At 45.7% G+C, this 27,960-nt stretch overlaps 1 protein-coding gene across 1 annotated transcript; it reads left to right on the forward strand.

Annotated features, from left to right (window-relative positions):
• The first annotated feature begins 8,217 nt into the window (after positions 1-8,217).
• TMEM179 (transmembrane protein 179) lies at positions 8,218-27,196 on the forward strand. Its single transcript, XM_056852057.1, has 4 exons — positions 8,218-8,519; positions 16,575-16,712; positions 24,545-24,623; positions 27,006-27,196. The coding sequence occupies exons 1-4, from the start codon at positions 8,218-8,220 to the stop codon at positions 27,183-27,185; spliced, it is 699 nt and encodes a 232-aa protein (XP_056708035.1). The 3' UTR covers positions 27,186-27,196.
• Positions 27,197-27,960: the final 764 nt, after the last annotated feature.

Genomic DNA, 27,960 nt, shown 5'->3' on the forward strand with positions numbered 1-27,960 from the left:
GTGTCTTGGAATAAGACCCTGTGTCCTGTTTGTGTCAGTCCATGTTCAGCCACTGCTGATTTCTCAGGTTGGCCAAGTCTGCAGTATCTTTCATGTTCTTTTATCCTTGTTTGTATGCTGCGTTTTGTGGTCCCGATGTAAACTTCTCCACAGCTGCAAGGTATACGATATACTCCTGCAGAGGTGAGGGGGTCTCTTTAGTCTTTTGCTGATCGTAGCATTTGTTGTATTTTCTTGGTGGGTTTAAACACTGTTTGTAGGTTATGTTTTTTCAAAAGTTTCTCCATCCTATCAGTGACTCCTTTAATAAATGGCAAGAATACCTTTCCTATGGGAGACTGTTTTTCCTGAGTTTTCTGATTTTTGTTTGGTTTAATGGCCCTTCTGATTTCATTCTTGGAGTAGCCGTTTGCTAGCAGTGCGTGATTTAAATGATTAGTTTCTTCCTTGAGAAACTGTGGTTCACAGATCCGTCTTGCATGGTCCATTAATGTTTTGATTATTCCTCTTTTCTGTCGGGGGTGGTGGTTGGAGTTTTTGTGTAAGTAGCGATCTGTGTGAGTTGGTTTCCGGTAGACCTTGTGACCTAACTGAAAGTTTGTTTTATTGATGACAAGGGTATCAAGAAAAGGGAGTTTACCCTCAATTTCCTTTTCCATGGTAAACTGAATGTTTGGATGGATAAGACCACGGTTACACAGCCCGGATAACCTACAAGAACCAATGTGGCTTACGAAAGCTCATACCCTGCCAGAAATTATGATAGTCTTTAAGGTGCTATTGGACTCTTGTAGGGCTGTCAATTCGGTTCGGCCCGAACTGAAAATCAACCGAATTTCCCCTGATTCGGTGCTTTTCTGTTCGGATGGATCCGAACTCAAAACTGGCGGGCAACCGGGGGGGCCGAATTCAGCGAGTTCGGGAGTTCGCGAATAAATTCGGCAAATTCGGCCGTCAGTAAGCAGCATAACCGTCAGTAAGCAGCATTCTCCTCCCCCGGCCAATCGGTGGCCAAGCTGGGTCTTCTTCTGGCCAATCAGTCAGGATTGAGTACTGGAGGAATCAGCTGATGTGCGGCCCGGCCAGGGAGAGAGAGAGAGAGAGCGAAATCCTCGTGTGTGTGTGTGGGGTGCTTGTGCACATTCGCTCCTTTCTGTGGCTGCAGGGGGCGCATTTTTTGGGGTACAGACACAAAACTTTCACTGGAACTTCAGATGAAGCTTCTTAAGGTACCCCCCAAGTTTTGTAAACATTGGGTCAGGGGGTCCCGAGATATGGGCTCCCCCACTTTTTCTTTCCATGGCTGCAGGGGGCACATTTTTGGAGGTGCAGATCCCAAACTTTGAGCTGAAGAACTTTCAGACCAGTGTTCTTAAGATACCCCCCAAGTTTTGTGAACATTGGGTCAGGGGGTATCGAGATATGGGCTCTCCCCCTTTTCCCTCCCCCCTTTTCCATTTATGTGGCTGCAGGGGGCACTTTTTTGGGGATATAGCCCCCAAACCTTTAGCTTAGCTTCAGTGAATTATTCTTAAGATACTACCCAAGTTTTGTAAAGATGGGTTCAGTGGGGGCAGAAATATCGCCTCCCCCCTTTTCTCTTTCCATGGCTGCAGGGGGCGCATTTTTGGGGGTGCAGATCCCAAACTTTGAGCGGAGTTTCAGACCAGTGTTCTTAAGATACCCCCCAAGTTTTGTGAACATTGGGTCAGGGGGTCCCGAGATATGGGCTTTCCCCTTTCCCCTTTTCCCTATTGGGATGAATGGAGCAGCCGATCCTGTGTGCATCTCCTCTCCAGAGCAAAACGTTCCGTGCCTAATTGGAATCATCTTGGATTACAGTCCCTCTTGATGGAACAGAAGACAGCCACAGTAAGACCCCTTTGGGGGCTTTAATCTATATTTTTTCTCCTGTGTATGTGTGTGTGTGTGTGTGGGAAAGCAGAGTCTGTGTGTGCGTGGGGAGGGAGCAGTTTCTGTGGGTGGGGGGGAAGCCAAAGGGGGCTTTCGTCGGTTCTGCCTGGGGTGTGTGTTCCCCCTCGAGTCTCTCGCTCCCTGGTTTGAGGGGGGAGGTTTCAGTTGTGTGTTGCAAAGGTGTTGTTTAACAAGGTTATGTTTGCAGTTGTTTTGCTAATTTCTCCGCTGTTGTTGGGGCTGGGAGCTTTGTGCGTGGGCGGCAAGCTCTGCTGAGAGATGCACATTAAGGGTGGGGGGACCCCTTTCAGGGCCCATATCTCAGCCCCCCCTGACCCAATCTTTACGAAACTTGGGGAGTCTTTCAATAAACGTCCTTTGAAGCTCTGCCAAAAGTTTGGGACCTCTAAGCCCAAAAATGCCCCCCCAGAGCCGCGGAAAGGCGCGGTTGTGTTTTTAATGGCTTTATTCGGCCGAATTTGTTTCTGAACTTTGAATTCCCGCCGAATTGAACGGATCCGAAGTGGGGGAGTTCGGACTTCGGCATGTACCGAACCCACAAGGGCCAAATTCGGCCGAATCCGAACTGTACCGAATTTTTTTTTTTGACAGCCCTAGACTCTTGCATGGTGTAGTGGTGTAGTTGTTAAGAGTGGTGGTTTGGAGCGGTGGACTCTGATCTGGAGAACCAGGTTTGATTCCCCACACCTCCACGTGAGCGGCGGAGGCTAATCTGGTGAACCGGGTTGGTTTCCCCTCTCCTCCATGTGAAGCCAGCTGGGTGACCTTGGGTTCATCACATTCTCTCAGCCCCACCTACCTCACAGGGTATCTGTTGTGGGTAGGGGGAGGGAAGGGGATTGTAATCCGGTTTGATTCTTCCTTAAGTGGTAGAGAAAGCTGGTATATAAAAACCAACTCTCCTCCTCCTCCTCCTCCTCTATGGGAAAAAAAGAGTGATGACTATACAGGCTTTGTCTGAAGTGTTCCCAAGAGAGAAGACCACAGCCTGCGTGTAATATTCAAAGCCAGGCCAGGCTATGGTAGGGGGCTGGGGAAAGTCCCACTGATATCAAAAGAGCCTGGTTTTCATTCTGTGTCTCCAGCATCCTCCATAGTAAGTAACAAATTGAACTTCGTGTCTGTATCGATTCCCATCTCGCTTTGAGAAAATGCTTAGGAGACATGAAGCATTAGATTTCAACGGGAAGAATTTGCCACCATTCTGACGGTACGGGGACTCCCCTCCAAACCTTCCAGGCCTGAAGGGATATAAAACCTCTGGGAATCTAATGAAAAGCCAGCTGCTATCAACCTGGCTATCAGCGGCTCACCCTTCAGAAACTAAATTATCAGCAAAATCACTTTGCCCAGGGCTTAAGGTTTGCACCTTTCTTTCATTCTCTGGAGAAGAGACTCGGCTTTCTGCCAGTGTTTAATCAAGTTCTCAGCGGTGGGGATGAAATTGTGGAGCACGCCCAGCCATTGACAGGGAGGCTACATACTGAAATGTACAACCAGTGACTTTGGTTTCTGTTCTAACAAGAGACACGTTGGGCTTGGCGAGATAAATCTGAATCAACAAAAGCCCAAGGACATGAATAAATGTGCCAGTGTTAATGCACATTAGTTTATTGTGATGTGCTGGAGTCAAAATTGATGAATGTCTGAAATCAAAATCTGTTTGGTTTCTCTTATCAATGCAGCATGCCCTCCAACTGCATCCTTTTAATAAAGGAGAGGGGTGTGGCTCAGGGACAGAGCACTTGCTTGGCATGCAGGAAGTTCCAGGTTCAATTCCCACTATCCCATCCTCCATTTTATCCTCACTACAAGCCAACGAGGGAGGTTAGGCGGAGTGAGTGGCCCAAAGTCATTCAGTGCTTTTCATGGATAGTGGGGATATGAACCTGCATCCCCCCCACACACATTCTTTAACTATTATGAACATAAGAACATAAGAAAGGCCATGCTGGATCAGACCCAGGCCCATCAAGTCCAGCAGTCTATTCACACAGTGGCCAACCAGGTGCCTCCAGGAAGCCCACAAGCAAGACAACTGTAGCAGCATCCTGCCTGTGTTCCAAAGCACCTAATATAATAGGTATGCTCCTCTGATATTAGAGAGAATAGGTAGGTATACATCATGACTAGTATCCATTTTGACTAGTAGCCATATATAGCCCTCTCCCCCATGAACATGTCCACTCCTCTCTTTAAAGCCTTCCACGTTGGCAGCCATCACCACATCCTGGGGCAGGGAGTTCCACAATTTAACTATGCAGGGTGTGAAGAAATACTTCCTTTTATCTGTTTTGAATCTCTCACCCTCCAGCTTCAACAGATGACCCCTCGTTCTGGTATTATGAGAGGGAGAGAAAAGCTTCTCCCTGTCCACTCTCTCCATACCCATGCATAATTTTATAGATCTCTATCATGTCTCCCCTTAACAGCCTTCTTTCCAAGCTAAACAGCCCAAAGAGTTTTAACCGCTCCTCATAGGGCAGTTGCTCTAGTCCCCCGATCATTTTGGTTGCTCTTTTCTGCACCTTCTCAAGTTCTGCAATATCCTTTTTTGGGTGTGGTGACCAGAAATGTACACAGTTTGCCACACTGGCTCTCTCATTAAAAAGTCTCAGGCAACAGGAATGATCCAACCCCTCAGCCTGAGACTCCAGAGAGCCAACGCCAGTCAGTGAAGAGGGAAGGGAAAGAGGGAGAGAAACAGAGAGACACAGAATGTAATCATGCAGTACAGGTTGAGTATCCCTTATCCAGAATGCTTGGAACCAGGAATATTCTCTTTCATGGTCTCTCTTGACCCCGGCCTTTACAAAGAAGGGGGGAAATCTCTTAAATGCTTCCAAATAGCACTGTAGCAATAGCATGTGTCTGATGCAGGGGGAAACAGAGGATATGGGCTAGCTTGTTGTGCTGGGTGAAAAAGCTGCACTTAGAATCACAGAATCAGAGTTGGAAGGGACCACCAGGGTCATCTAGTCCAACCCCCTGCATAATGCAGGAAATTCACAACTACCTCCCCCTCACACCCCCAGTGACCCCTACTCCATGCCCAGAAGATGGCCAAGATGCCCTCCCTCTCGTGATCTGCCTAAGGTCATAGAATCAGCATTGCTGACAGATGTCCATCTAGCCTCTGCTTAAAAACCTTCAGGGAAGGGGAGCTCATCACCTCCTGTTCCACTGAGGAACCGCTCTAACTGTTAGAAAGTTCTTCCTAATGTCTAGACGGAAACTCTTTTGATTTAATTTCAACCCGTTGGTTCTGGTCCGACCTTCTGGGGCAACAGAAAACAACTCGCCACCCTCCTCTATATGACAGCCCCTCAAGTACTTGAAGATGGTTATCATATCCCCTCTCAGTCTTTTCCTCTTCAGGCTAAACATACCCAGCTCGAAGAGGAGAAGACTGAGAGGGGATATGATAACCATGTTCAAGTACCTGAAGGGCTGTCACATAGAGGAGGGTGCCGAGTTGTTTTCTGTTGCCCAAGAAGGTCGGACCAGAACCAACGGATTGAAATTAAATCAAAAGAGTTTCCGCCTAGACATTAGGAAGAATTTTCTAACAGTTAGAGGGGTTCCTCAGCCCTGAGTTGCTTTTCCTCATAGGGAGAGTGTTCTAGATCCTTGATGATTTTGGTTACCCATTTTTGCACCCTTCTCACAAAGATGCTCTCCCCCCCCCCCTTTGAGAGCTCTGTGAACTTCAAGGGAATCATAGGATTGACTTGCAGTCCGATGGTGGTGGAAAGTGCCGTCAAGTCACAGTTGAGTTATGATGACCCCGTGGGGTTTTCAAGGCAAGAGGCATCCAAAGGTGGTTTGTCATTGCCCACCTCTGTTCCACGGCCCTTGTATTTCAGGGCTATTCATGGCAACTAGTCAAAATGGGTACTAGTCATGATGCCTACCTATTGAGGGCCAGTGCGGTGTAGTGGTTAAGAGCGGTGGTTTGGAGCGGTGGACTCTGATCTGGGGAACAGGGTTTCATTCCCCACTCCTCCACATGAGCGGCAGAGGCTTATCTGGTGAACTGGATTTGTTTCCCCACTCCGACACATGAAACCAACTGGGTGACCTTGGGCAAGTTGCAGTTCTATTAATAGTTCTCTCAGCCCCACCTACCTCACAGGGTGTCTGTTGTGGGGAAGGGAAGGTGATTGTAAGCTGGTTTGAGTCTCCCTTAACGGGTAGAGAAAGTTGGCATATTAAAACCAACTCTTCTCCTCCTCCTCCTCTCTAGGATCAGAAGAGCATGCCTATTATACTGGGTGCTGTGAAACACAGGCAGGATAATGCTGCTGCAGTTGTCTTGTTTGTGGGCTTCCTAGAGGCCCCTGGTTGGCCACTGTGCTGGACTTGATGGGCCTTGGTCTGATCCAGCACAGCCTTTAGTATTTTCTTATGTTATGTTCTTATTCCTTGGAGGAATTATTATTATTCCAAATACTGATTAGGGTTGACCCTGCTTAGCTTTCGAGATGTGATGATATTGGGCTGCCCTGGGGATATGCAGGTCAGGGCTGCAGTCAGATACAAAACAGCAAAATCTGCCAGTGATCAAACTCCTTCCCCGTGAAATATATTTGACGTCAGTACTAGTAGCTTGCCTTATGAATTTCAGGACCATGGACAGCATTCAACAGCGCCCCTATCACCCCATTCGCAAAAAAGCCTGCCTGAGCTGTCCTTGGTGCTGACTAATGCACCTCTCTTACATTTTTGACTAGGTTTAAAATTGAGAGGCTGGCTGCAATCACTGCGCTAAAGTTTGCCAGAAATAACCACTTACCTTAAACACACACACACACACACAGAGTACAAAATGCTGGATCCAGGATGCCATAAATCTCATGAACTATTTTGTGCAAAAGAAAAAGACGAGTGTGCATTAATCTATACAGCAGCACACACATTTCTCATTGTGAGTGCACACAGTTTGCAATAAAAACCAGTTGTGTGGTGGGGCCTATTGGTGTGCACTTGGATATGCATGAGGGTGCGCTGCAACATTATTTTGTTCAGGACAGGGCTACCGGGTGTGATTTCGCTCCCCTCTCCGCCTGTTCTGTGAATGAGCAGATAGAGAGGGCTGTTATATTTCTGAAATCCTTGCAACAGCCTTGTAAGGTTGGCCATTGTCATTACCCCCATATAGCTGTGGGGAGGCGAGACTGAAAGTTTGTTGAAGGCAAACTAGTTAGCCTTGTGGCCGATGTGAGATTTGAACTGGGGACCTCTTAGCCGCTTTCGTTTCCTCACTCCCTAAGGAAGTGAACTATGAATCAGAAATGGCCACCTTAAATAGGAAAACAACTGGAAGGTTTAGAGGGGCTGTGGCTCAGTGGTAGAGCATCTGCTTGGCATGCAGGAGGTCCCAGGTTCAATCCCTGGCATCTCCAGTTGAAGGGACTAGGCAAGTAGGTGATGTAAAAGACCCCTGCCTGAGATCCTGGAGAGCCATGGAGAGGGGCCGTGGCTCAGTGGTAGAGCGTCTGCTTGGCATGCAGGAGGTCCCAGGTTCAAACCCCAGCATCTCCAGTTGAAGGGACTAGGCAACTCCAGTTAAAGGGACCAGGCAAGTAGGTGATGGGAAAGACCTCTATTGGAGACCCTGGAGAGCCACGGAGAGGGGCTGTGGCTCAGTGGTAGAGCATCTGCTTGGCATGCAGAAGGTCCCAGGGTCAATCCCTGGCATCTCCAGTTAAAGGGACTAGGCAAGTAGGTGATGGGAAAGACCCCTGCGTGAGACCCCGGAGAGCTGCTGCTGGTCTTGAGTAGACAAGACTGACTTTGGTGGACCCAGGAGGTCTGATTCAGTATAAGGCAGCTCCACGTGTGTCCGTGTGATGGTCCCTTAATGGCTGCCACCATCTGACCTGTATGTGCGAATGAGCCATCGCCAATTAATCATCAAAGAGAAAACTTCCCCGATAGCCGTATCAGCCATCTCACACACAGCTCTTCCTTACCATCCTCTGTAGTTTTCCATTTTCTCCAGCAACCTGAGCAGTCGATATGACTCGATTATTTCACTATTTTAATCATTCAGCTCCTGGATTGTTTTATCCACACGGGCAGAAGTGGGGCTTCCCACGCTCTAATCACTGCCCCACACTGCCTCCCAGGCCCACTTTCTCTGCAACCGCTGGGGAGCATCCCCCCAACCCCCCCCCCTGCGCGGGGAGGGCCCTTCCCCCTTGCGCGCCCGCGCATCGCGGAGCCGGAGGAGGAGGAGGAGGAGGAGGAAGGCGGCGCGCGTCCCCGAGCCCCGCGAGCATGGCGCCGAGCAACGCGCTGCTGGGCCAGGGCCTGGGCTCGGCGCTGGCCTTGGTGGCCAGCTTCATCGTGGCGGTGCCGCTGTCGGAGAACAGCCGCGACTGCCAGGGCCGCTGCCTGCTGTTCGCCGAGGGCTTGTGGCTCCACGCCAACCTGACGGCCGAGCGGCAGCGCTTCGCCGTGCAGGAGTGGGGTCCCCCGCCCGCCTGCCGCTTCGCCCTCGGCGCCGCACTCCTCTCCCTGCTGCTCGCCGCCGCCCAGGCCGGGAGGACCCTCTTCCTGCTCTGCAAGGGCCACGACGAGTGAGTGGGGGCCCGGAGATCGGCTGGGGTGGGTTTTTTTTTGGGGGGGGGCTTGGCAGAAGAGAGCTGGGTAAATAAAAGCTCCCCCCCCCCGGGCCGGATTTAGGTGTGATGAGGCCCTAAGCTGTTTATCTATCTATCTATCTATCTATCTATCTATCTATCTATCTATCTATCTATCTGTCTGTCTGTCTGTCTGTCTGTCTGTCTGTCTGTCTGTCTGTCTGTCTGTCTGTCTGTCTCTCTCTCTCTCTCTCTCTCTCTCTCTCTCTCTGTCTCTCTCTGTCTCTCTCTCTCTGTCTCTCTCTCTCTCTGTCTCTATCTATCATCTCTCTGTCTCTGTCTCTATCTATCATCTCTCTCTGTCTCTCTCTCTGTCTCTCTCTCTGTCTCTCTATCTATCTATCTGTCTGTCTGTCTGTCTGTCTGTCTGTCTCTATCTATCATCTCTCTGTCTCTCTCTCTGTCTCTCTCTCTGTCTCTCTCTCTGTCTCTCTCTCTGTCTCTATCTATCTGTCTGTCTGTCTGTCTGTCTGTCTGTCTGTCTGTCTCTATCTATCATCTCTCTGTCTCTCTCTCTGTCTCTCTCTCTGTCTCTCTCTCTGTCTCTCTCTCTGTCTCTATCTATCTGTCTGTCTGTCTGTCTGTCTGTCTGTCTGTCTGTCTCTATCTATCATCTCTCTCTCTCTCTCTCTCTCTCTCTCTCTCTCTCTCTCTGTCTCTCTGTCTCTCTCTCTGTCTCTCTGTCTCTATCTATCTATCTATCTATCTATCTATCTATCTATCTATCTATCTATCTATCTATCTATCGCTATAGCTATTATTTTTCAATAATTGCTGTACATCTCATTTGACAATACATCCTATGTACCAATCTTTAACTCCATAAAAAATTAAAAAATTATTAAGTGCATGTCTTCAGTAATACATCCTATAGACCAATCTTTAACTCCATAAAAAATTTAAAAAATTATTAGGTGCATGTCTTCAGTATGAAATATAATTAATTATAATTGACTTCCCCACCGACTTCCTCCCTCCCTACAAATATCTGGCGTCTCCTTTGTATTGATATTTTCTAATCCTTATAAGTCATTATTTTAATATTATATTTTCCCCTTATTTAATATATTTTGGTAAGCAATAATAATAATATGATGTAGTGTGATGAGGCCCTAAGCTGTATTTATATATATATAATTTTTCAGTAATTGCTATACATCTCATTTGACAATACATCCTATAGACCAATCTTTAACTCCATAAAAAATTAAAAAAATTATTAGGTGCATGTCTTCAGTATTAAATATAATTAATTATAATTGACTTCCCCACCAACTTCCTCCCTCCCTACAAATATCTGGTGTCTCCTTTGTATTGATATTTTCTAATCCTTATGTCATTATTTTAATATTATACTTTCCCCTTATTTAATATATTTCGATAAGCAATAATAATATGATATTAATAATAAAGAAAGAAAGAAAAGAAGAAATCATTTAAAAAATAAAAACAGAGAATAGCAAAACACATTAACATAATTTTGAGGCCCTAAGCTGTTGAAGGTAATGGGGCCCTTTATATATCCAGCTGTCCTTTGTCAACAACAAATTGCCGCTGTTTTTTGTGTTGAATATATGCTATATGGTAATTTATGGACCTAATAGGTATCTAAAGCCACTTGCACATAACAAAATATGTATTTTATCAAAGTAATTGTTGAACTGAAATACAATTAAGAAGAAGTATATTAATAGTAAAATAATTATTATTTCCTTAAAAAAATTTTTTTTGGGGGGGGGGCAAGAGAGTGGATTGACTCAATAAAGGAAGCCACAGCCTTCAATTTGCAAGATCTGAGCAAGATAGGACATTTTGGAGGACTTTCATTCATAGGGTCGCCATGAGAGTGGGGCCCTAAGCTATAGCTTGTTTAGCTTATACGTAAATCCGGCACTGCTCCCCCCACCCCCAGAAACCACCCTCTTTCCCTGCGGCTGCAGTGCGCATAACTCAAGGCTAAGGGCTGGGGAGGGGGGGGGGGCGGGAGGATGCATTTCCCAGCCTCTGGATCAGTGCGTTGTCTGAAGGGGGTCTGGGAACCTCTGCTAGCCAGGGGAAGCCTGCCTGCCATTACCTGTGCTCCAATCCAGGGGTGTCAAACATCAGGCCCGCGTAGGGTTGCCAACCTCCAGGTGGTTACAAGAAAATATGCAACCTGTGCCAGAATTAAGATAACTTGAGATAATTGGCAGCACGAGGGCTCAAACACAATAAATCACAATAAAGGACAGGCAAATTGCAATAATTTTGCTGGCATTAATTTCATGCCACGATACTAACTAACAGGTGATGAGAGGGAGGGCACCCTGGTGGTCCCTTCCAACTCTATGATTCTATGATTCTAACAAAAATTCTATCTAATATAACACCATGGTATGTACAATAGTGAAGCAAACACCAATAAGCTCAAAAAATAACAATGATATTTTGCTGTATCATTTTTCTATCACTATTATTTTTTGTGTTTATTGGTGTTTGCTTCACTATTGTACATATCATGGTGTTATATTTGATAGAAATTTTTGTTAGTTAGTATCGTGGCATGAAATTAATGCCAGTAAAATCAATGCAATTTGCATGTTCCTTTATTGTGATTTATTGTGTTTGAGCCCTCGTGTTGCCAATAACCTCCAGGTGGTAGCTGGAGATCTCCTGCTATTAGGGCGGGGCTGTGGCTCAGTGGCAGAGCATTGCTTGGCATGAAGGAGGTCCCAGGTTCAATCCCCGGCATCTCCAGTTAAAAGGACTAGGCAGGTAGGTGATGTGAAAGACCTCTGCCTGAGACCCTGGAGAACCACTGCCGGTCTGACTAGACAATATTGTCTTCAATGAACCAAGGGTCTGATTCAGTATATGGCAGCTTCGTGTGTGTTCATGTGTGTATTACAACTGATCTCCAGCTGATAGAGATCAGTTCACCTGGAGAAAAGGGCCACTTTGGCAGCTGGACTCTTATGGCATTGAACTCCCTCCCCTCCCCAAACCCCGCCCTCCCCAAAACACCCACAAAAACCTCCCACCGGTGGCAAAGAGGGACCTGGCAACCCTACAGATAAGAGCTCTCAAGGGGCCGGATCCGGCCCTCGGGCCTAGGGTTGCCAGGTCCCTCTTCACCACCATTGGGAGGTTTTGGGGGCAGAGCCTGTGGAGGGCAGGGCTTGGGGAGGGGAGGGACTTCAATGCTATAGAGTCCAATTGCCAAAGTGGTCATTTTTTCCAGGGGAATTGATCTCTATCGGCTGGAGATCAGTTGACATAGCAAGAGATCTCCAGCTAGTTCCTGGAGGTTGGCAACTCTACTTATCCGGCTGCTGTTTCTCCCCACTCTCAATCTGGGCTGGGGAGGCCTGGCCCAACCAAGCAACATTCATGTTATATCTGGCCCTTGTAACAGTTGAGTTTGACACCCCTGCTCTGATCAATACATAAAGGATGATTATCCTACTTTTTTTCTTAAAAAAAAAAGAGAGGTCAAAGTGGCATCACTGGTGATGATTTAGAGCATGCCCTGTCCCAAGGGCTCATGCCAGTTCACCCTCAAACTTCCCATGGTGTTGAATAAGCTCTACCCTACCCTAACTGATACCCAAAGCCTATTTTTAAATGGGAAAGGGCCTTGTTCTACACCTGGCGATTCCATTACTTGGCTTAATTAGAACTATATGTTAAAAAAAAAAAGTGTGTGTGTGTGTGTGCATACACGCATGTGTGACAGCCTTCTATGTGACCCAGTGTGGTGTAGGGGTTAGGAGCTGTGGACTCTAATTCACAGAACTGGGTTTGATTCCCCACTCCTCCACATGAGCGGCAAACTCTAACCTGGTGTACCGGGTTTGTTTCCCCACTCCTGCACATGAAGCCTGCTGGGTGACCTGGGGCCAGTCACAGTTCTCTCCGAACTCTCTCAGTCCGACCTACCTCACAAGGTGCCTGTTGTGGGGAGGGGAAGGGAAGGCGATTGTAAGCCCGTTTGAGACTCCTTAAATACAGAGAAAATCAGGGTATAAAAACCAATTCTTCTTCCTCTCTCAGTATTTGGAGTCCATCACAGGGAGGTATAGCAAACATTCCCCCCCACCCCATTACAGGAACATCAGTGGAATAGTTAACTGATGCAGTAATTTGAGAATGCCCAGAGAGGATATGCTTTGCCACCATATGCCACCCTGTGTTGCGAATGGCCCTCTCCATTCATCACATGATGCTGACTTGGCATTAAAGAAGGTGCCACGGAAGGTGCTGTGGCTCAGTGGTGGAGCATCTCTGAAAGTCCCAGGCTCAAGCCCTGGTATCTCCAGTTATAAAGACCAGGCAGTAGGTTCTCCCAGAATCATAGAGTTGGAAGGGATCAGACAAGTCCAACCCCCTGCTCAATGCAGGATCAGCCTAGAGCATCCCTGACGAACACGTGTTCGTCCAGCTGCTGCTTGAAGACTGCCAGAGAGGAGGAGCTCATCACCTCCCTAAGTGATGCGAAAGGCCTCTACTGGAGCCCCTGGAGAGCTGCTGCTGGCAGAATAGACATGCTGGCAGACCATCTTCGTTTAAGGGGGTGTCTGGTTGTGAGTTGATGGAGAGATTTTGCAAGGAGATTTTAGAACTGAAGCATATCTACTCTTCTTCTCTGCTCACTCTCCTTGGGCCTAACCTACAGTACAGGGTTATTGTGAGATTAAACAGGGAAGAGAGACCCATCCATGCTGCTCTGAGCTCCTTGGAGGAAGGGTAGGAATAAAAAAATTTACTCTGTAGATTTATTGGATAGCTTAGGTTTAGAACCTGGGTGGATTTTTACAGATTTGAATAAATTAACGCCAGAGTTTTCTTTGAGAGAATGATTGTTACTAGTTACCCATTCTAGTAGCTGTTCATGCATTGTGAGACCAAGGGCCGATTTCCGTTTCCTTAAGATGAACCCCCAGATTAGCCCAAAGCAGATCCTCCAACAGAGAGTGGAAGAAGACACATACAGTACACCACAGTGCTCTCCGGAGCAGAACGCCAGATGGCTTGAGAAAGTGATTGGTAGCCACATTAAGAACATCTCAGACTGTACTGTAGGATGGTGTGAGCAGTGACGGCTGTAAAAGGTCAGGAAGGGTGGTGGTGGATGTGTATCCATGCTGACGTCTCGTTTCTCGCTGCAGTAACCAGACGGAGGCCAGCAGGTGTAACTGAAATAGTATATAATTCATCGGCCAAGGAAATTTACAGGGAGATTCTTCCAGCCAAAACATAACAACCTGCTTGGCTTTCTCTCCCTCCCCCCTGAGGATCCTTGCCAGCCTTGGTGCACCTGGTTCCCTAGCTGTCTGTTAGATTTCTCCTGTTCCAGAATATGGGTAACCCTTTAGGTTTATTGCTAACACACTTTCAGAGGGTAGCTGTGTTGGTCTGCAGTAGAGCAGGTAGGTTGGAGTCCAGTAGCAACTTCGAGACAGACAAGATTTTGGGGGTATGAGAATTCGCGAGTTGGAGCTGATATCTGACGAAGGGAGCTTTGACCCTCGAGAGCTCATAACCCCAAAATCTTGTTTGTTTCAAAAGTGCTCCTGGACTTGAATCTTTGCTAAAGACTGGTGAGGTTCCATCTGGGATTGCAGTGGTTTCCCTGCTGATCCCTTTCTCCCCTGTCGGCCCATCAGGGGCTTCCCTACCATAGATGGGCATCTGAAAGGTCCCCTGTGAAGTGTGGGCTATGGCCTGTCTAGGTCAGGATGGCAGAAGGGGCATTTATCCACTGGGTTGGGAACTGGACAGGGCAGAGAGAGGTAGAAAAAGCTGTCTAAGGCTGTGTTTTGTCAGGCTTCTTCTAAGCCCAGGAAGGAGCCAAGTGGTCAGCTATGTATGCCTGTGGGTAGCATCTAGCATACAAAATGATACTTTTTTTCTGGCCTCTACTACATTTCTGAGTACTTTGTAGACACTTTGCTTCCTTTGTACACGTGAACACATGAAGCTGCCTTATACTGAATCAGACCCTTGGTCCATCAAAGTCCGTATTGTCTACTCAGACCGGCAGCGGCTCTCCAGGGTCTCAGGCAGAGGTCTTTCACATCACCTACTTGCCTAGTCCCTTTAACTGGAGTTGCCAGGGACTGAACCTGGGACCTTCTGCATGCCAAGCAGAAGCTCTACCACTGAGCCATGGCTCCTCCCCATATTGGTCTGCAGTAGGACAGCTAGATTTGAGCCCAGTTGCAACAAGATTTTGTATACGCTTTTTATAAGCTTCTGAGAGTCAAAGCTCCCATTGTCAGATACCAGATGTAGGGTTGCCAGGTCTCCCGTTATGACGGTTTTAACATAGAGTTTCTGAACACATGAACACATGAAGCTGCCTTTTACTGAATCAGACCCTTGGTCCATCAAAGTCAGTATCTTCCACACAGACCAGCAGCAGCTCTCCAGGGTCTCAGGCTGAGGTCTTTCTCATCACCTACCTGCCTAGTCCCTTTAACTGGAGATGCCGGGGATTGAACCTGGGACCTTCTGCATGCCAAGCAGAGACTCTACCACTGAGCCACAGCCTGAACACAGAGCAATATCCATGCTCTTGTACAGTAGAACCAAATGAGGAGGCCATGCTCTATGAATTGCCCTGAATAACATCCCAGATAGTGAAGAAGAGTTGGTTTTTATATGCCGATTTTCTCTACCTTTTAAGGAGAATCAAATCGCCTTACAATGTCCTTCCCTTCCTCTCCCTACAACAGACACCTTGTGAGGTAGGTGGGGCTGAGAGAGTTCAGAGAGAACTGTGACTTGCCCAGTGGAGAAACCAATCCGGTTCACCAGATTAGAGTCCGCCACTCCTGTGGAGGAGTGAGGAATCAAACCCGGTTCTCCAGATTAGAGTCCACCACTCTTAACCACTACAACATGCTGGCTCTCAGAACTGAAGCCATCCCACCAGCTCTCTATGACGGTTTCCCCAGTGCTTTCCAAGGACCTATTTCTGCAATCTCAGACAAGCATATAATGCAAGGGATTGTTCAGGTCCTTGAGGACTTGTGCAAGATCCGTGGGCTACAAGATGGGCAGTCCTGAAGTTTTGCCACTACTGTTATTGCAAGGGCCGTGGCTCAGTGGTAAAGCATTGGTTTTGCATGAGGATGGTCCCAGGTTCAATTCTTGCCCTCTCCAGTGAAAAGGGTCCCATAGTAGATAATGTTATAGACTGTGAACTGAGACCCTGGAGAGCTGCTGCCAGTCAGAGTAGACAAGACAGACCTTGATGGACCAAGGGTCTGAGCCAGGCAGCTTCATATTTAATGTGGAGGGTCTGTAACTCAGAGGTAGATCATCTGCTTTGCACGCAGGAAGTCTCGGGCACAATACCCAGCATCTCCACTTAGCAATGCCTGCTAGTAGGTAACCTGAAATACCTCATCTTGAGAACCTGGACAGCTGCTGCCGGTCAGAGTGGACAACACTGCCCTTGACAGACCAACAGTCTGACCCACTACAAGAGAGCCAGCATGGTGTAGTGGTTAAGAGCTGTGGCTTGGAGCGGTGGACTTTGATCTGGAGGACTGGGTTCGATTCCCCACTCCTCCATATGAGCAGCGGAGGCTAATCTGATGAATTGGGTTGGTTTCCCCACTCCTACACATGAAACCAGCTGGGTGACTTTGGGCTAGTCACAGTTCTCTCAGCCCCACCTACCTCACAGGGTGTCTGTTGTAGGGAGGGGAAGGGAAGGTGATTGAAAGCCGGTTTTATTCTTCCTTAAGTGGTAGAGAAAGTTGGTATATAAAAACCAACTCTTCTTCTTCTTCTTCCTCCTCCTCCTCCTCTTCCTCCTCCTCTTCTTCCTCTCCTTTTTCCTCCTCCTCTTCTTCCTCCTCCTTCTCTTCTTCCTCTTGCTCCTCCTCCTCTTCTCCTTCTTCTCTTCCTGCATGTTGTGCAGTACAGAGAGATTTCCCATCTTGCTTACAAGTTTTGCATTTCTTTCTTCTCTCTGCCCTCCCCCAATTTTTTTTGTTACAGCTCTTTCTTCTATGCTTTCCTGAATCTGCTGATCAGCGCCTTCGTTGTCTTCATCATCTTTATTGCCAGCACGATTGTGACCGTGGGCTTTAAAATGTGGTGCGATACTATTACCGACAAAGGCAGCATGCCGTACAGGTGAGTACTGGAGCTGGTGATTCTCTCTGTTGGCATGTGAAGGCAGACAAATGGGAGGGGATCAGTGTAGTAATTCAATACAAGGAAAGCAAGCTAGAAGAGGGAGAATCTTGAAATCACCTGGAAAGGTATGACTGGTTAAGCAAGGCCCAGAGGAGATTTTCCTGCGCTCAGCCCAAATCCCCTGTAGGAGCCCAAATTCAGCATTGGTCAAAGGTCCAGTTCTGCTCAAATGAACGTTTGGACATAAATTACCCTAAGACCAAAATGGCCTCAGGCTCCGCCCCAAAAACCTCTCGCCGGTGGCGAAGAGGGACCTGGCAACCTTAGGTAGTGGGTACTTCAAAATATTAAGGTGCTTAAGTACTACACAGAAAGTTGGGCACATACAGAAAAGATGCTCCACCTTGATCATTGCATCTTTGTACATCTGCCCATGGGTGTCTAGAAAATAAAGTGTTACTTCTACAATATCTAGGCAGTGGTTCTTAGCCTTTAATGCACCACCAACTGGTTTGCAAGATTGTCCTCAAATGTTCCCCAGGTTGCAAAAAGAAAAAGAAAAAAGCACTGTGATTCATATAGATCTTAAGAGGGGGGAATTTCTCATAGCAATATGAACCTGCAGTTCCAGAACACGAACTGAACTTGCTAGTATTATCGAGTATTCTAAACCAGAAATATAATTACATGCATAGTAGAAAGATTGTCCAGTATGTTCCGCCATGCATTGGGGTTAGTCCTGGGAAAGATTTTAGAGATTGTTTCTTTTCCTTCCGTTGGGTATTAACGAAATGGCTGAAGGCGGGAAAAGTGACATGTTATGTCACATTATGGAGGTTAACTGCACTGCTAAAGCATCAATTTTTATGTTTCACATTGTCATATGTTGTAAAATGCCATAGTGAATGTTCTGTTTAGGGCTACAACGATTATTCGAATATTCGGTTATAAAATCTCTCAGGTTTTTTTTTGTGTGCAAAAAAAAAAAACCTCTGGTGAATCGAATATTCGGATAAGCATCCAAGATGGCTGACAGCACTGGAAAGGCGAGACAAAGAGGGCCAGAAAGAGAGAGAGAGAGAGAAAGAGAGACAGAGAGAGAAGAGGCGTTCTGAAACCTCAAAACCCCTGGAGTTTTTTCACAGCACCAAGTAAAAACCCAAGCGATTGATAAAACAGAAAAGGAAAACCAAAAACGGTAGGCAGACCCTATCTGACGAACACTTTGCTCTGGAGCGTCTGAAACAAAAAAACACCCAAATGCTCTCTTCTTCTGAAGTCTGCTCTGATGATGCCAAAAGGTAAATGGAGACTTCTTGGTTTGGTTTCGTGCTGGGGTGAAAACACACCGTTGGGACAGTTCCCAAGCGGATATGTCTGTGGGGGTGTTCTAGTGGGTGGGGGTATAATGCAGAAGGAGGTGCTTAAGAAATGCATACAACATCTTTTGGTCCTTTTCTGCTTTGCGCACTGCGCATGGATTTGTCTTCGTTTAGTGGCACGCAGCCTGCCTTTCTGCCCTTCAGGTACAGCTAGCAGGGCAGTACCGCAAAGAGCCAGCGTGGTAGAGTGGTTAACACGTCAGACTAGGATCTGGGAGGCTGAGGTTCGAATCCCCATTCTGCCATGGAAGCTTGCTGGGTGACCTGGGGCCAGTCACATGCTCTCAGCCTAACCTACCTCACAGGGTTGTTGTGAGGATAAAACTGAGGAGAGGAGAATGACATAAGTGGCTTTGGGTACCCGATGGGGAAGAAAGGCAGGTAGTGTGGAGCCAACGTGGTGTGGTGGCTAAGAGTGGTGGTTTGGAGCAGTGGACTCTGTCCTGGAGAACTGGGTTTGATTCCCCAGTCCTCCACATGAAGACTCACTCACTCACTCACTCCCCAGGCCTAGTCAAACGCTATCACCACTACATCCCACACATATTGGTTCTCTGAAATGGGCAGAATTAGACTTAGTTCACACGAACACCTGATGCTGCCTTATACTGCATCAGACCTTTTGGTCCATCAAGATCAGTACTGCCTACTAGGCAAGTAGGTGAGGTGAAAGACCTCTACTTGAGACCCTGGAGAGCCACTGCCAGTCTGAGTAGACAATACTGACTTTGATGGACCGAGGGTCTGAGTCAGTAGAATGCAGCTTCATGTGTTCATGCGCCTACTCAGACTGGCAGCAGGTCTCCAGAGTCTCAGGCTGAGGTCTTTCACTTCACCTCAGTCCTGATCCTTTTAACTGGAGGTGCTGGGGATCGAACTGGGGATCTTCTGCATGCCAAGCCAAGCTGATGCTCTACCGCTGAACCATGTCCCCTTCCAGCCATGGCTCATCATGCTTGCATATATCACAAGCCGAACACTGTTTCCCGGAGATGTTCCAAATTGATTCATACTGTAAACTGAGATTCCTCACCTGCACATTGTATAATGTAAGCTTAATTTCCTTTTGTTCTAGTCTTGGACACTATTTAAAATTCAGAATGAAAGCCTAGAATATTATTTTGGAGGCTTTCCACTTGTGCAAGATACTGTGCACTGTAATATATAGGGAGGAAAATACTGGGTGTTGCAAGCAGAACTGTGCTTAAGTCTTGTCGAAGGCTTTCACGGTCAGAGTTCATTGGTTCTTGTAGGTTATCCGGGCTGTGTAACCGTGGTCTTGGAATTTTCTTTCCTGACGTTTCGCCAGCAACTGTGGCAGGCATCTTCAGAGTAGTAACACTGAAGGACAGTGTCTCTCAGTGTCAAGGGTGTAGAAAGAGTAATATATAGTCAGAAAGGGGTTGGGTTTGAGCTGAGTATTGTCCTGCAAAAGTATTGTCCTGTAAGTATCAAGATAATGTGCTAATGAGGATATGGTATGTTAATATGGAACCATTGTATCCTGAAGTGATCTGTTAATGTGTGTAATCCAAAACTAATCTGTATGGCTATTGTTGAATGTTGTCTTTGTCTGGAGGTTTTTCAGGGCAGGAAGCCAAGCCTTATTCATTCTTAAACTCTCCTCTTTTCTGTTAAAGTTGTGCTGATGTTTGTGAATTTCAATGGCTTCTCTGTGCAATCTGACAAAATAGTTGGTAGAACTGTCCAGTCTTTCAGTGTCTTGGAATAAGACCCTGTGTCCTGTTTGTGTCAGTCCATGTTCAGCCACTGCTGATTTCTCAGGTTGGCCAAGTCTGCAGTATCTTTCATGTTCTTTTATCCTTGTTTGTATGCTGCGTTTTGTGGTCCCGATGTAAACTTCTCCACAGCTGCAAGGTATACGATATACTCCTGCAGAGGTGAGGGGGTCTCTTTTGTCTTTTGCTGATCGTAGCATTTGTTGTATTTTCTTGGTGGGTTTAAACACTGTTTGTAGGTTATGTTTTTTCAAAAGTTTCTCCATCCTATCAGTGACTCCTTTAATAAATGGCAAGAATACCTTTCCTATGGGAGACTGTTTTTCTTGAGTTTTCTGATTTTTGTTTGGTTCAATGGCCCTTCTGATTTCATTCTTGGAGTAGCCGTTTGCTAGCAGTGCGTGATTTAGATGGTTAGTTTCTTCCTTGAGAAACTGTGGTTCACAGATCCGTCTTGCACGGTCCATTAATGTTTTGATTATTCCTCTTTTCTGTCGGGGGTGGTGGTTGGAGTTTTTGTGTAAGTAGCGATCTGTGTGAGTTGGTTTCCGGTAGACCTTGTGACCTAACTGAAGGTTTGATTTACGGATGACAAGGGTATCAAGAAATGGGAGTTTACCCTCAATTTCCTTTTCCATGGTAAACTGAATGTTTGGATGGATATTATTAAGATGATTTAGAAAGTCCATTAATTTTTCTTCACCATGGCTCCAAATGGTAAATGTATCATCTACGAACCTGAACCAGACTGTAGGTTTGTAAGGTGCTGATTCTAATGCTGTCTTTTCAAAATATTCCATGTAAAAGTTTGCTATTACTGGACTGAGTGGACTTCCCATAGCTACTCCATCAATCTGTTCATAAAATTCTTGATCCCATAGGAAATAACTTGTTGTCAAACAATGGTGAAATAAGGCTGTTATATCTTCTGGAAAAATCTGGTTAATCAATGAGATTGTGTCTTTAACTGGAACCTTGGTAAAGAGGGATACAACATCAAAACTGATTAATATATCCTTTGGATTGAGTCTTAACGGACTGATTTTGTTGATGAAGTGAGTTGAATCTTTGATGTAAGAAGTGGTTTTTCCAATGTGGTCCTGTAGGAGGGTGGTCAAATATTTAGCTAATTCATATGTTGGGGAACCAATGGCACTCACGATGGGTCGGAGTGGAACGGAATCCTTATGAATTTTAGGTAGTCCATATAATCGTGGTGGTTGTGCTTCAGTCTTGCATAGTTTTCTGTGTGTGTCGGGATGAAGAGTGGAATTCTTGATCAGAATGCTAGTTTTCCTGGTAATTTTGCAAGTTGGATCTCGTTTTAGTTTTTTGTATGTGGCAGGGTCCAGAAGAATACAAAAAGAAGAAAACTATGCAAGACTGAAGCACAACCACCACGATTATATGGACTACCTAAAATTCATAAGGATTCCGTTCCACTCCGACCCATCGTGAGTGCCATTGGTTCCCCAACATATGAATTAGCTAAATATTTGACCACCCTCCTACAGGACCACATTGGAAAAACCACTTCTTACATCAAAGATTCAACTCACTTCATCAACAAAATCAGTCCGTTAAGACTCAATCCAAAGGATATATTAATCAGTTTTGATGTTGTATCCCTCTTTACCAAGGTTCCAGTTAAAGACACAATCTCATTGATTAACCAGATTTTTCCAGAAGATATAACAGCCTTATTTCACCATTGTTTGACAACAAGTTATTTCCTATGGGATCAAGAATTTTATGAACAGATTGATGGAGTAGCTATGGGAAGTCCACTCAGTCCAGTAATAGCAAACTTTTACATGGAATATTTTGAAAAGACAGCATTAGAATCAGCACCTTACAAACCTACAGTCTGGTTCAGGTTCGTAGATGATACATTTACCATTTGGAGCCATGGTGAAGAAAAATTAATGGACTTTCTAAATCATCTTAATAATATCCATCCAAACATTCAGTTTACCATGGAAAAGGAAATTGAGGGTAAACTCCCATTTCTTGATACCCTTGTCATCCGTAAATCAAACCTTCAGTTAGGTCACAAGGTCTACCGGAAACCAACTCACACAGATCGCTACTTACACAAAAACTCCAACCACCACCCCCGACAGAAAAGAGGAATAATCAAAACATTAATGGACCGTGCAAGACGGATCTGTGAACCACAGTTTCTCAAGGAAGAAACTAACCATCTAAATCACGCACTGCTAGCAAACGGCTACTCCAAGAATGAAATCAGAAGGGCCATTGAACCAAACAAAAATCAGAAAACTCAAGAAAAACAGTCTCCCATAGGAAAGGTATTCTTGCCATTTATTAAAGGAGTCACTGATAGGATGGAGAAACTTTTGAAAAAACATAACCTACAAACAGTGTTTAAACCCACCAAGAAAATACAACAAATGCTACGATCAGCAAAAGACAAAAGAGACCCCCTCACCTCTGCAGGAGTATATCGTATACCTTGCAGCTGTGGAGAAGTTTACATCGGGACCACAAAACGCAGCATACAAACAAGGATAAAAGAACATGAAAGATACTGCAGACTTGGCCAACCTGAGAAATCAGCAGTGGCTGAACATGGACTGACACAAACAGGACACAGGGTCTTATTCCAAGACACTGAAAGACTGGACAGTTCTACCAACTATTTTGTCAGATTGCACAGAGAAGCCATTGAAATTCACAAACATCAGCACAACTTTAACAGAAAAGAGGAGAGTTTAAGAATGAATAAGGCTTGGCTTCCTGCCCTGAAAAACCTCCAGACAAAGACAACATTCAACAATAGCCATACAGATTAGTTTTGGATTACACACATTAACAGATCACTTCAGGATACAATGGTTCCATATTAACATACCATATCCTCATTAGCACATTATCTTGATACTTACAGGACAATACTTTTGCAGGACAATACTCAGCTCAAACCCAACCCCTTTCTGACTATATATTACTCTTTCTACACCCTTGACACTGAGAGACACTGTCCTTCAGTGTTACTACTCTGAAGATGCCTGCCACAGTTGCTGGCGAAACGTCAGGAAAGAAAATTCCAAGACCACGGTTACACAGCCCGGATAACCTACAAGAACCAATGTGCTTAAGTCTATTTATGTTTCTGCTTGTACATCATTGTATTCAAGCCAGTGTATTGTATCTGGGACTATGTGATTCATAATTGTTGTGATTGTTGGGTGGACTTTGATTGCACAAACATCACAGGCTGGATATTAGATATTGTTTGTGATGCGGTTAGTACTGAGCATCACAACAAGGTAGTTGAGGGGGGACATGATTGCTCCCCTTAAGTATTTGAAGGGCTGTCACTTAGAGGAGGGCAGGGAGCTGTTCCTGTTGGCAACAGAGGATAGGACTTGCAATAGTGGATTTGAATTGCAGGCGGAAAGGTACCGGCTGGATATTAGGAAAAACTTTTGTACAGTAAGAGTTGTTCGACAGTGGAATCAGCTACCTAGGGAGGTGGTGAGCTCCATCTCACTGGCCATCTATAAACAGAGGCTGGACAAACACTTGTCAGGGATGCTGTAGGCTGATCCTGCATAAAGCAGGGGGTTGGACTAGATGGCCTGTGTGGCCACTTCCAACTCTATGGTTGTATGATTCTAACTCCCAACTCCCACTCCCAAGATGAGTCTGGGAACTCTTTCAGGATTTTTATTGGCCAAATATGTACACCAACTTTTCATAAACTCAGTGCTCCCTTGCCCTAGTGGTCCGGTAAACAAGCATGCATCTAGTCAGTCTTAAGAGCAGAAGAAGAGGTCTTCTGGATCAGATGATCCATCTAGCTCAGCCTTTTGTTTCCATCAGTGGTCAGCAAGATGTCCCTAGAAAGTCCACCAGCAGGGCATGAATGCAACAGCCTTCTAATGGGCTCTTATTACTCAGCTTCCAGCAAACAGAAGTAAGCAAACAGCAAGGCTCTCCCGTTGAGTCCAGTAGCCTAGTATGTGCTGACGTGACATTGTGCCATGACTGCAAAGCATGTGAGTTTTAGTGATCGCACGGAAAGGCCCCAACAAACTTAGGGTTGGATCCTCTACTTTTATTCCACTAACCTTCCTCTGGCATAACATGCCTTCTCCTGGTGGGAAAAAAGTTTTTCCGAGTGGTTGGATCTTACGGATTTATTCCCCTAACGGTAGCATCTTCCTTTGGTACAAAGTGCCTTCCTGCCGCAGCATTGGGGGAAGGCATCTTGAGACCATTCGTGAAACAAATCCATTGGATCTAACCTAAAGAACACAGTTTACTTTCAGAATGTGGCTGTAGCTGAAAAGTTCATAGAGCATCATTTCTTGTTCTCACTCTGAAGGAAACTGGCTGGAACGGCAACAGTTAGCAAAATACATGAAAGCACATTAACATTTTGGCCCTAGTTCCATTGTTTCCGTGTGAGATAAAACTGAAGCAAGCTTCGATTGGTTCAATGACATGAAGCAAGAATGGCTGTAGTGCAAAAGTTTGCCTGCTTTTCAAAGAGTGCGGGATGATGGTTTTATAATGAAGATGTCGTCGCCCGGCTCTTATGCACAGCGGTGGGCTTTTGATGCTAGAAAATGAAGCTTTATAGAGGTTTGATTCAGGTGAGGCTTGGAAAGGTCATTTGGAGTGGCTGAAATGATTTTCTTTTCTTTCCCTTTTCATCCGACGTGTCTTCTCTTCCAAGCTGTGAAGAGTTACAGGATATAGATCTTGAGCTGAATTTGGAAAACTCATCGTTCTACGACCAGTTTGCCATCACGCAGGTAAGTCAAACAATATCCCTCACGGTCTCTCGGTTCCTAGGAAAGGATCTGGATGTTCTTTAGTATTCTCTCTGCACAAAGTAGCATCCAGTACCCTGACCATCACTTGAGGCCTATTTGCACATGTCCATCATTTCAGATAGTGAGTAGTTACGGGTTGTAGTGTGAATTGACTCTGGTGAATATCATTACTTTTTGGATCCAAAATGGAAGTGACAGGTGGATCCATAGATCAGGTTGGATCCGGACTTAATATTTCTACTCATGGAGCATGATTTTCCTGCCTTCCTTTGTCCCATGGTAGCCCAAAGTGCCTGAGAACCAGCATGGTGTAGTGGTTAAGAGCGGTGGTTTGGAGCGGTGGACTCTGAGCTGGAGAACTGGGTTTGATTCCCCACTCCTCCACATGAGCAGTGGAGGCTAATCTGGTGAACTGGGTTGGTTTCCCCACTCCTACACACGAAGCAAGCTGGGTGACCTTGAGAAAGTTACAGTTCTATTAAGAGCTCTCTCAGCCCCACCTTCCTCACAGGGTGTCTGTTGTGGGGAGGGGAAGGGAAGGTGATTGTAAGCCAGTTTGAGTCTCCATTAAGTGGTGGAGAAAGTCGGCATATAGAAGTCAACTCTTCTTCTCCCAAAATCTTGCTCCTGGGGATCCCCTCTCCTCCAAGGAGGAAGGGGAAAATCTTGCTTTATGAGTAGAAATCCATGAGCCCATGGAAACATTTAGTCTGCATTCAAGTTATCATTTGGATATTACCATCTTTGTGCTATAGTAAGAATTCACCACTGGATTTTCCAGTGTGGATAAAACAATCCAGGAGTTGAATGATTAAAATAGTGAAATAATCGAGTAATATCGACTGCTCAGGTTGCTGGAGAAAATGGAAAACTACAGAGGATGGTAAGAAAGAGCTGTGTGTGAGATGGCTGATATGGCTATCAGGGAAGTTTTCTCTTGGATGATTAATTGGCGATGGTCAGATGGTGGCAGCCATTAAGGGACCATCTCTGCATGCAAACTGGCCGTAACCGGACTACTACCAACAGATGCTTTTGTGTTGGTTTCAGCTCTTATTTTAAAATCATATTGAGGAACTTGAGATTAGGCCGAGGCCAAAGCAGGACAGCAGAGTCACTTTTTATACCATCTTCTGTGAACAGCAACAGTGATTTGGAGGATGGGGCTTAAAAGAGTACAAGAGTAGAATATCTTCAAATTCAGCATGAGAGTAATGCAATGCAGGATACATTTCCCTCACTCTGAATCGACTTTGTCAGTCATTTCTGGTTACCTGTGTGGCATCATGATATCATCCTCCTCAGTGTATTGCCTCACAGTGAGATCAGGGAGTGAAGAGTCAGGGAGCCTTGCCCTCCCTTTGAACTGGATTTTTTTTGCCACTAGGCACATCACATACCCAAATCTAGGCGTGTGCATTTGGGAAAGCCACCCCACAAAAATTAGCTGAAAAATACCTTACCAGTATATATATATACTGTTCCCGAAAAAGCCAAAAAATATTTCCGATTCCTGAAAAAGCCCCATACTAGGATTGGAATTTAGGAACTTTTGGGAATCCCAAATATTTTCAGTCCCAATATACCTGGATCCGAATTCTTCTGATTTTTTTTTGCACACCACTACCCAAATCTCATTGTCAATTGTCTTGGGGAAGACAACTATATTTTTAAAACATCACTGACGCAGAAGCAGATTGAGTGAGCAAGATTAACAAGGAGAAGAAGAAGAGTTGGTTTTTATATGCCGACTTTCTCTACCACTTAAGGAACAATCAAACCAGCATACAATCACCGTACCTTCCCCTCCCCACAACAGACACCATGTGAGGTAGTTGGGGCTGAGAGAGCTGTGAGTAGCCCAAGGTCACTCAGCTGGCCTTATGTGTAGGAGTGGGGAAACCAACCTGGTTCACCAGATTAGTGTCCACCGCTCATGTGGAGGAGTGGGGAATCAAACCCGGTTCTCCAGATTAGAGTCCACCACTCCAAACCGCCGCTTTTAACCACTACACCATGCTTGCTGTTTGGGAACTTTGTGGATCTCCCAAAGTGATACTTTCACAGCAATAATATTTGCTTGTGAAAATGCCACACAGAGAACACCTCATAAATGTCTGAAGGACAGGAGAGATGGACTTGTCAGAACCTGCAATCCAAGCTGGCATACTTTGCAGTCAAGCCAACAATAGTTCGATACGTGAAAGACCAGGGTGAAGCATGCCAAGGCGGGGATCGTAATCGAGGCAAAAGCTTGCCATGTGAATGGAATTGCCCGTTGTACTTTTGGTTCTTCAGCTGATTTTGCAAAGAAGTGTTAGGAATGATTTGATCTCCTCTTCTGTGTCTCTTCCTCTCTAGTTTGGCCTCTGGGCTGCCTGGCTGAGTTGGCTAGGAATTACCATTTTGGCCTTCATGAAGGTTTATCATAATTACCGACAGGAAGACCTCCTGGATATCCTGATTCACGAGAAGGAGTTTTTGCTGGGACGATCTTCACCACGAACTTCTTTTCAGGATGAAAAAAGCGGCATGATCTAACAGGTGGATGAGCCAGTCTACCGGGGCCTTGAAGGTTTTCTAATTTGGTAGCTCTAGTAGAAGTTCAAGTATGGAAATGGGGACGGGAATGTCTGTAAATGTGGATTTTAGGAATGTGAGATCGAGCATCCTGTTAAGGGGATATTCATTGTCCGTAGATACACTGCCATTAATGTAACCCATAGGGCTAGTTCATGCATGCATGTACAACGTCATGACCTCTCAACTTTTGCATATTCAGCACTTGACAAATGTGCTCTTGGCCAAATGTACAGACTCGCTCCACTGAAAAGTATGACGTGTTATATTTGCGTTGACATCACATGCTATCCAAATTTTGTTTTGAGGGATTAATTTGTAAAGACCTCATTTATATGTGCAAGTTATCCCTGGACGTGGCAGTGGATGAGTGATGAGCATGCACGTGTGAACAGTGTACTCTTAGTACTTTGGTATAGATTCTTTCTGTGGATGAAAACTGCTGTCAACAACTAGCTTACTCGTCAGCATCCTGCTGTATTTAGCCTTGAGCATTTATGTTCCTTCTCAAGATCTTTGAAGACATACACCCGGTTCCTTCCAACGTCTAGCAGGTTCCTCTCCAGTACAAAGATGGTATCGTGTGTGATGTGGGCACTCCCATGGTGACCACCCAGCTTATGAATTCCCAGTTAGGAAGATTTCATCCATAGTTATAAGGACCCAGTGGGGCAACCCCCCCCCCCAGTTATTGTAATTCTTTTTATCCAGTCTTCTTGCTTCTATGACACATGCC

Source organism: Euleptes europaea, chromosome 6 (assembly GCF_029931775.1).
Source record: "Euleptes europaea isolate rEulEur1 chromosome 6, rEulEur1.hap1, whole genome shotgun sequence".
NCBI classification, from domain to species: Eukaryota; Metazoa; Chordata; class Lepidosauria; order Squamata; family Sphaerodactylidae; genus Euleptes; species Euleptes europaea.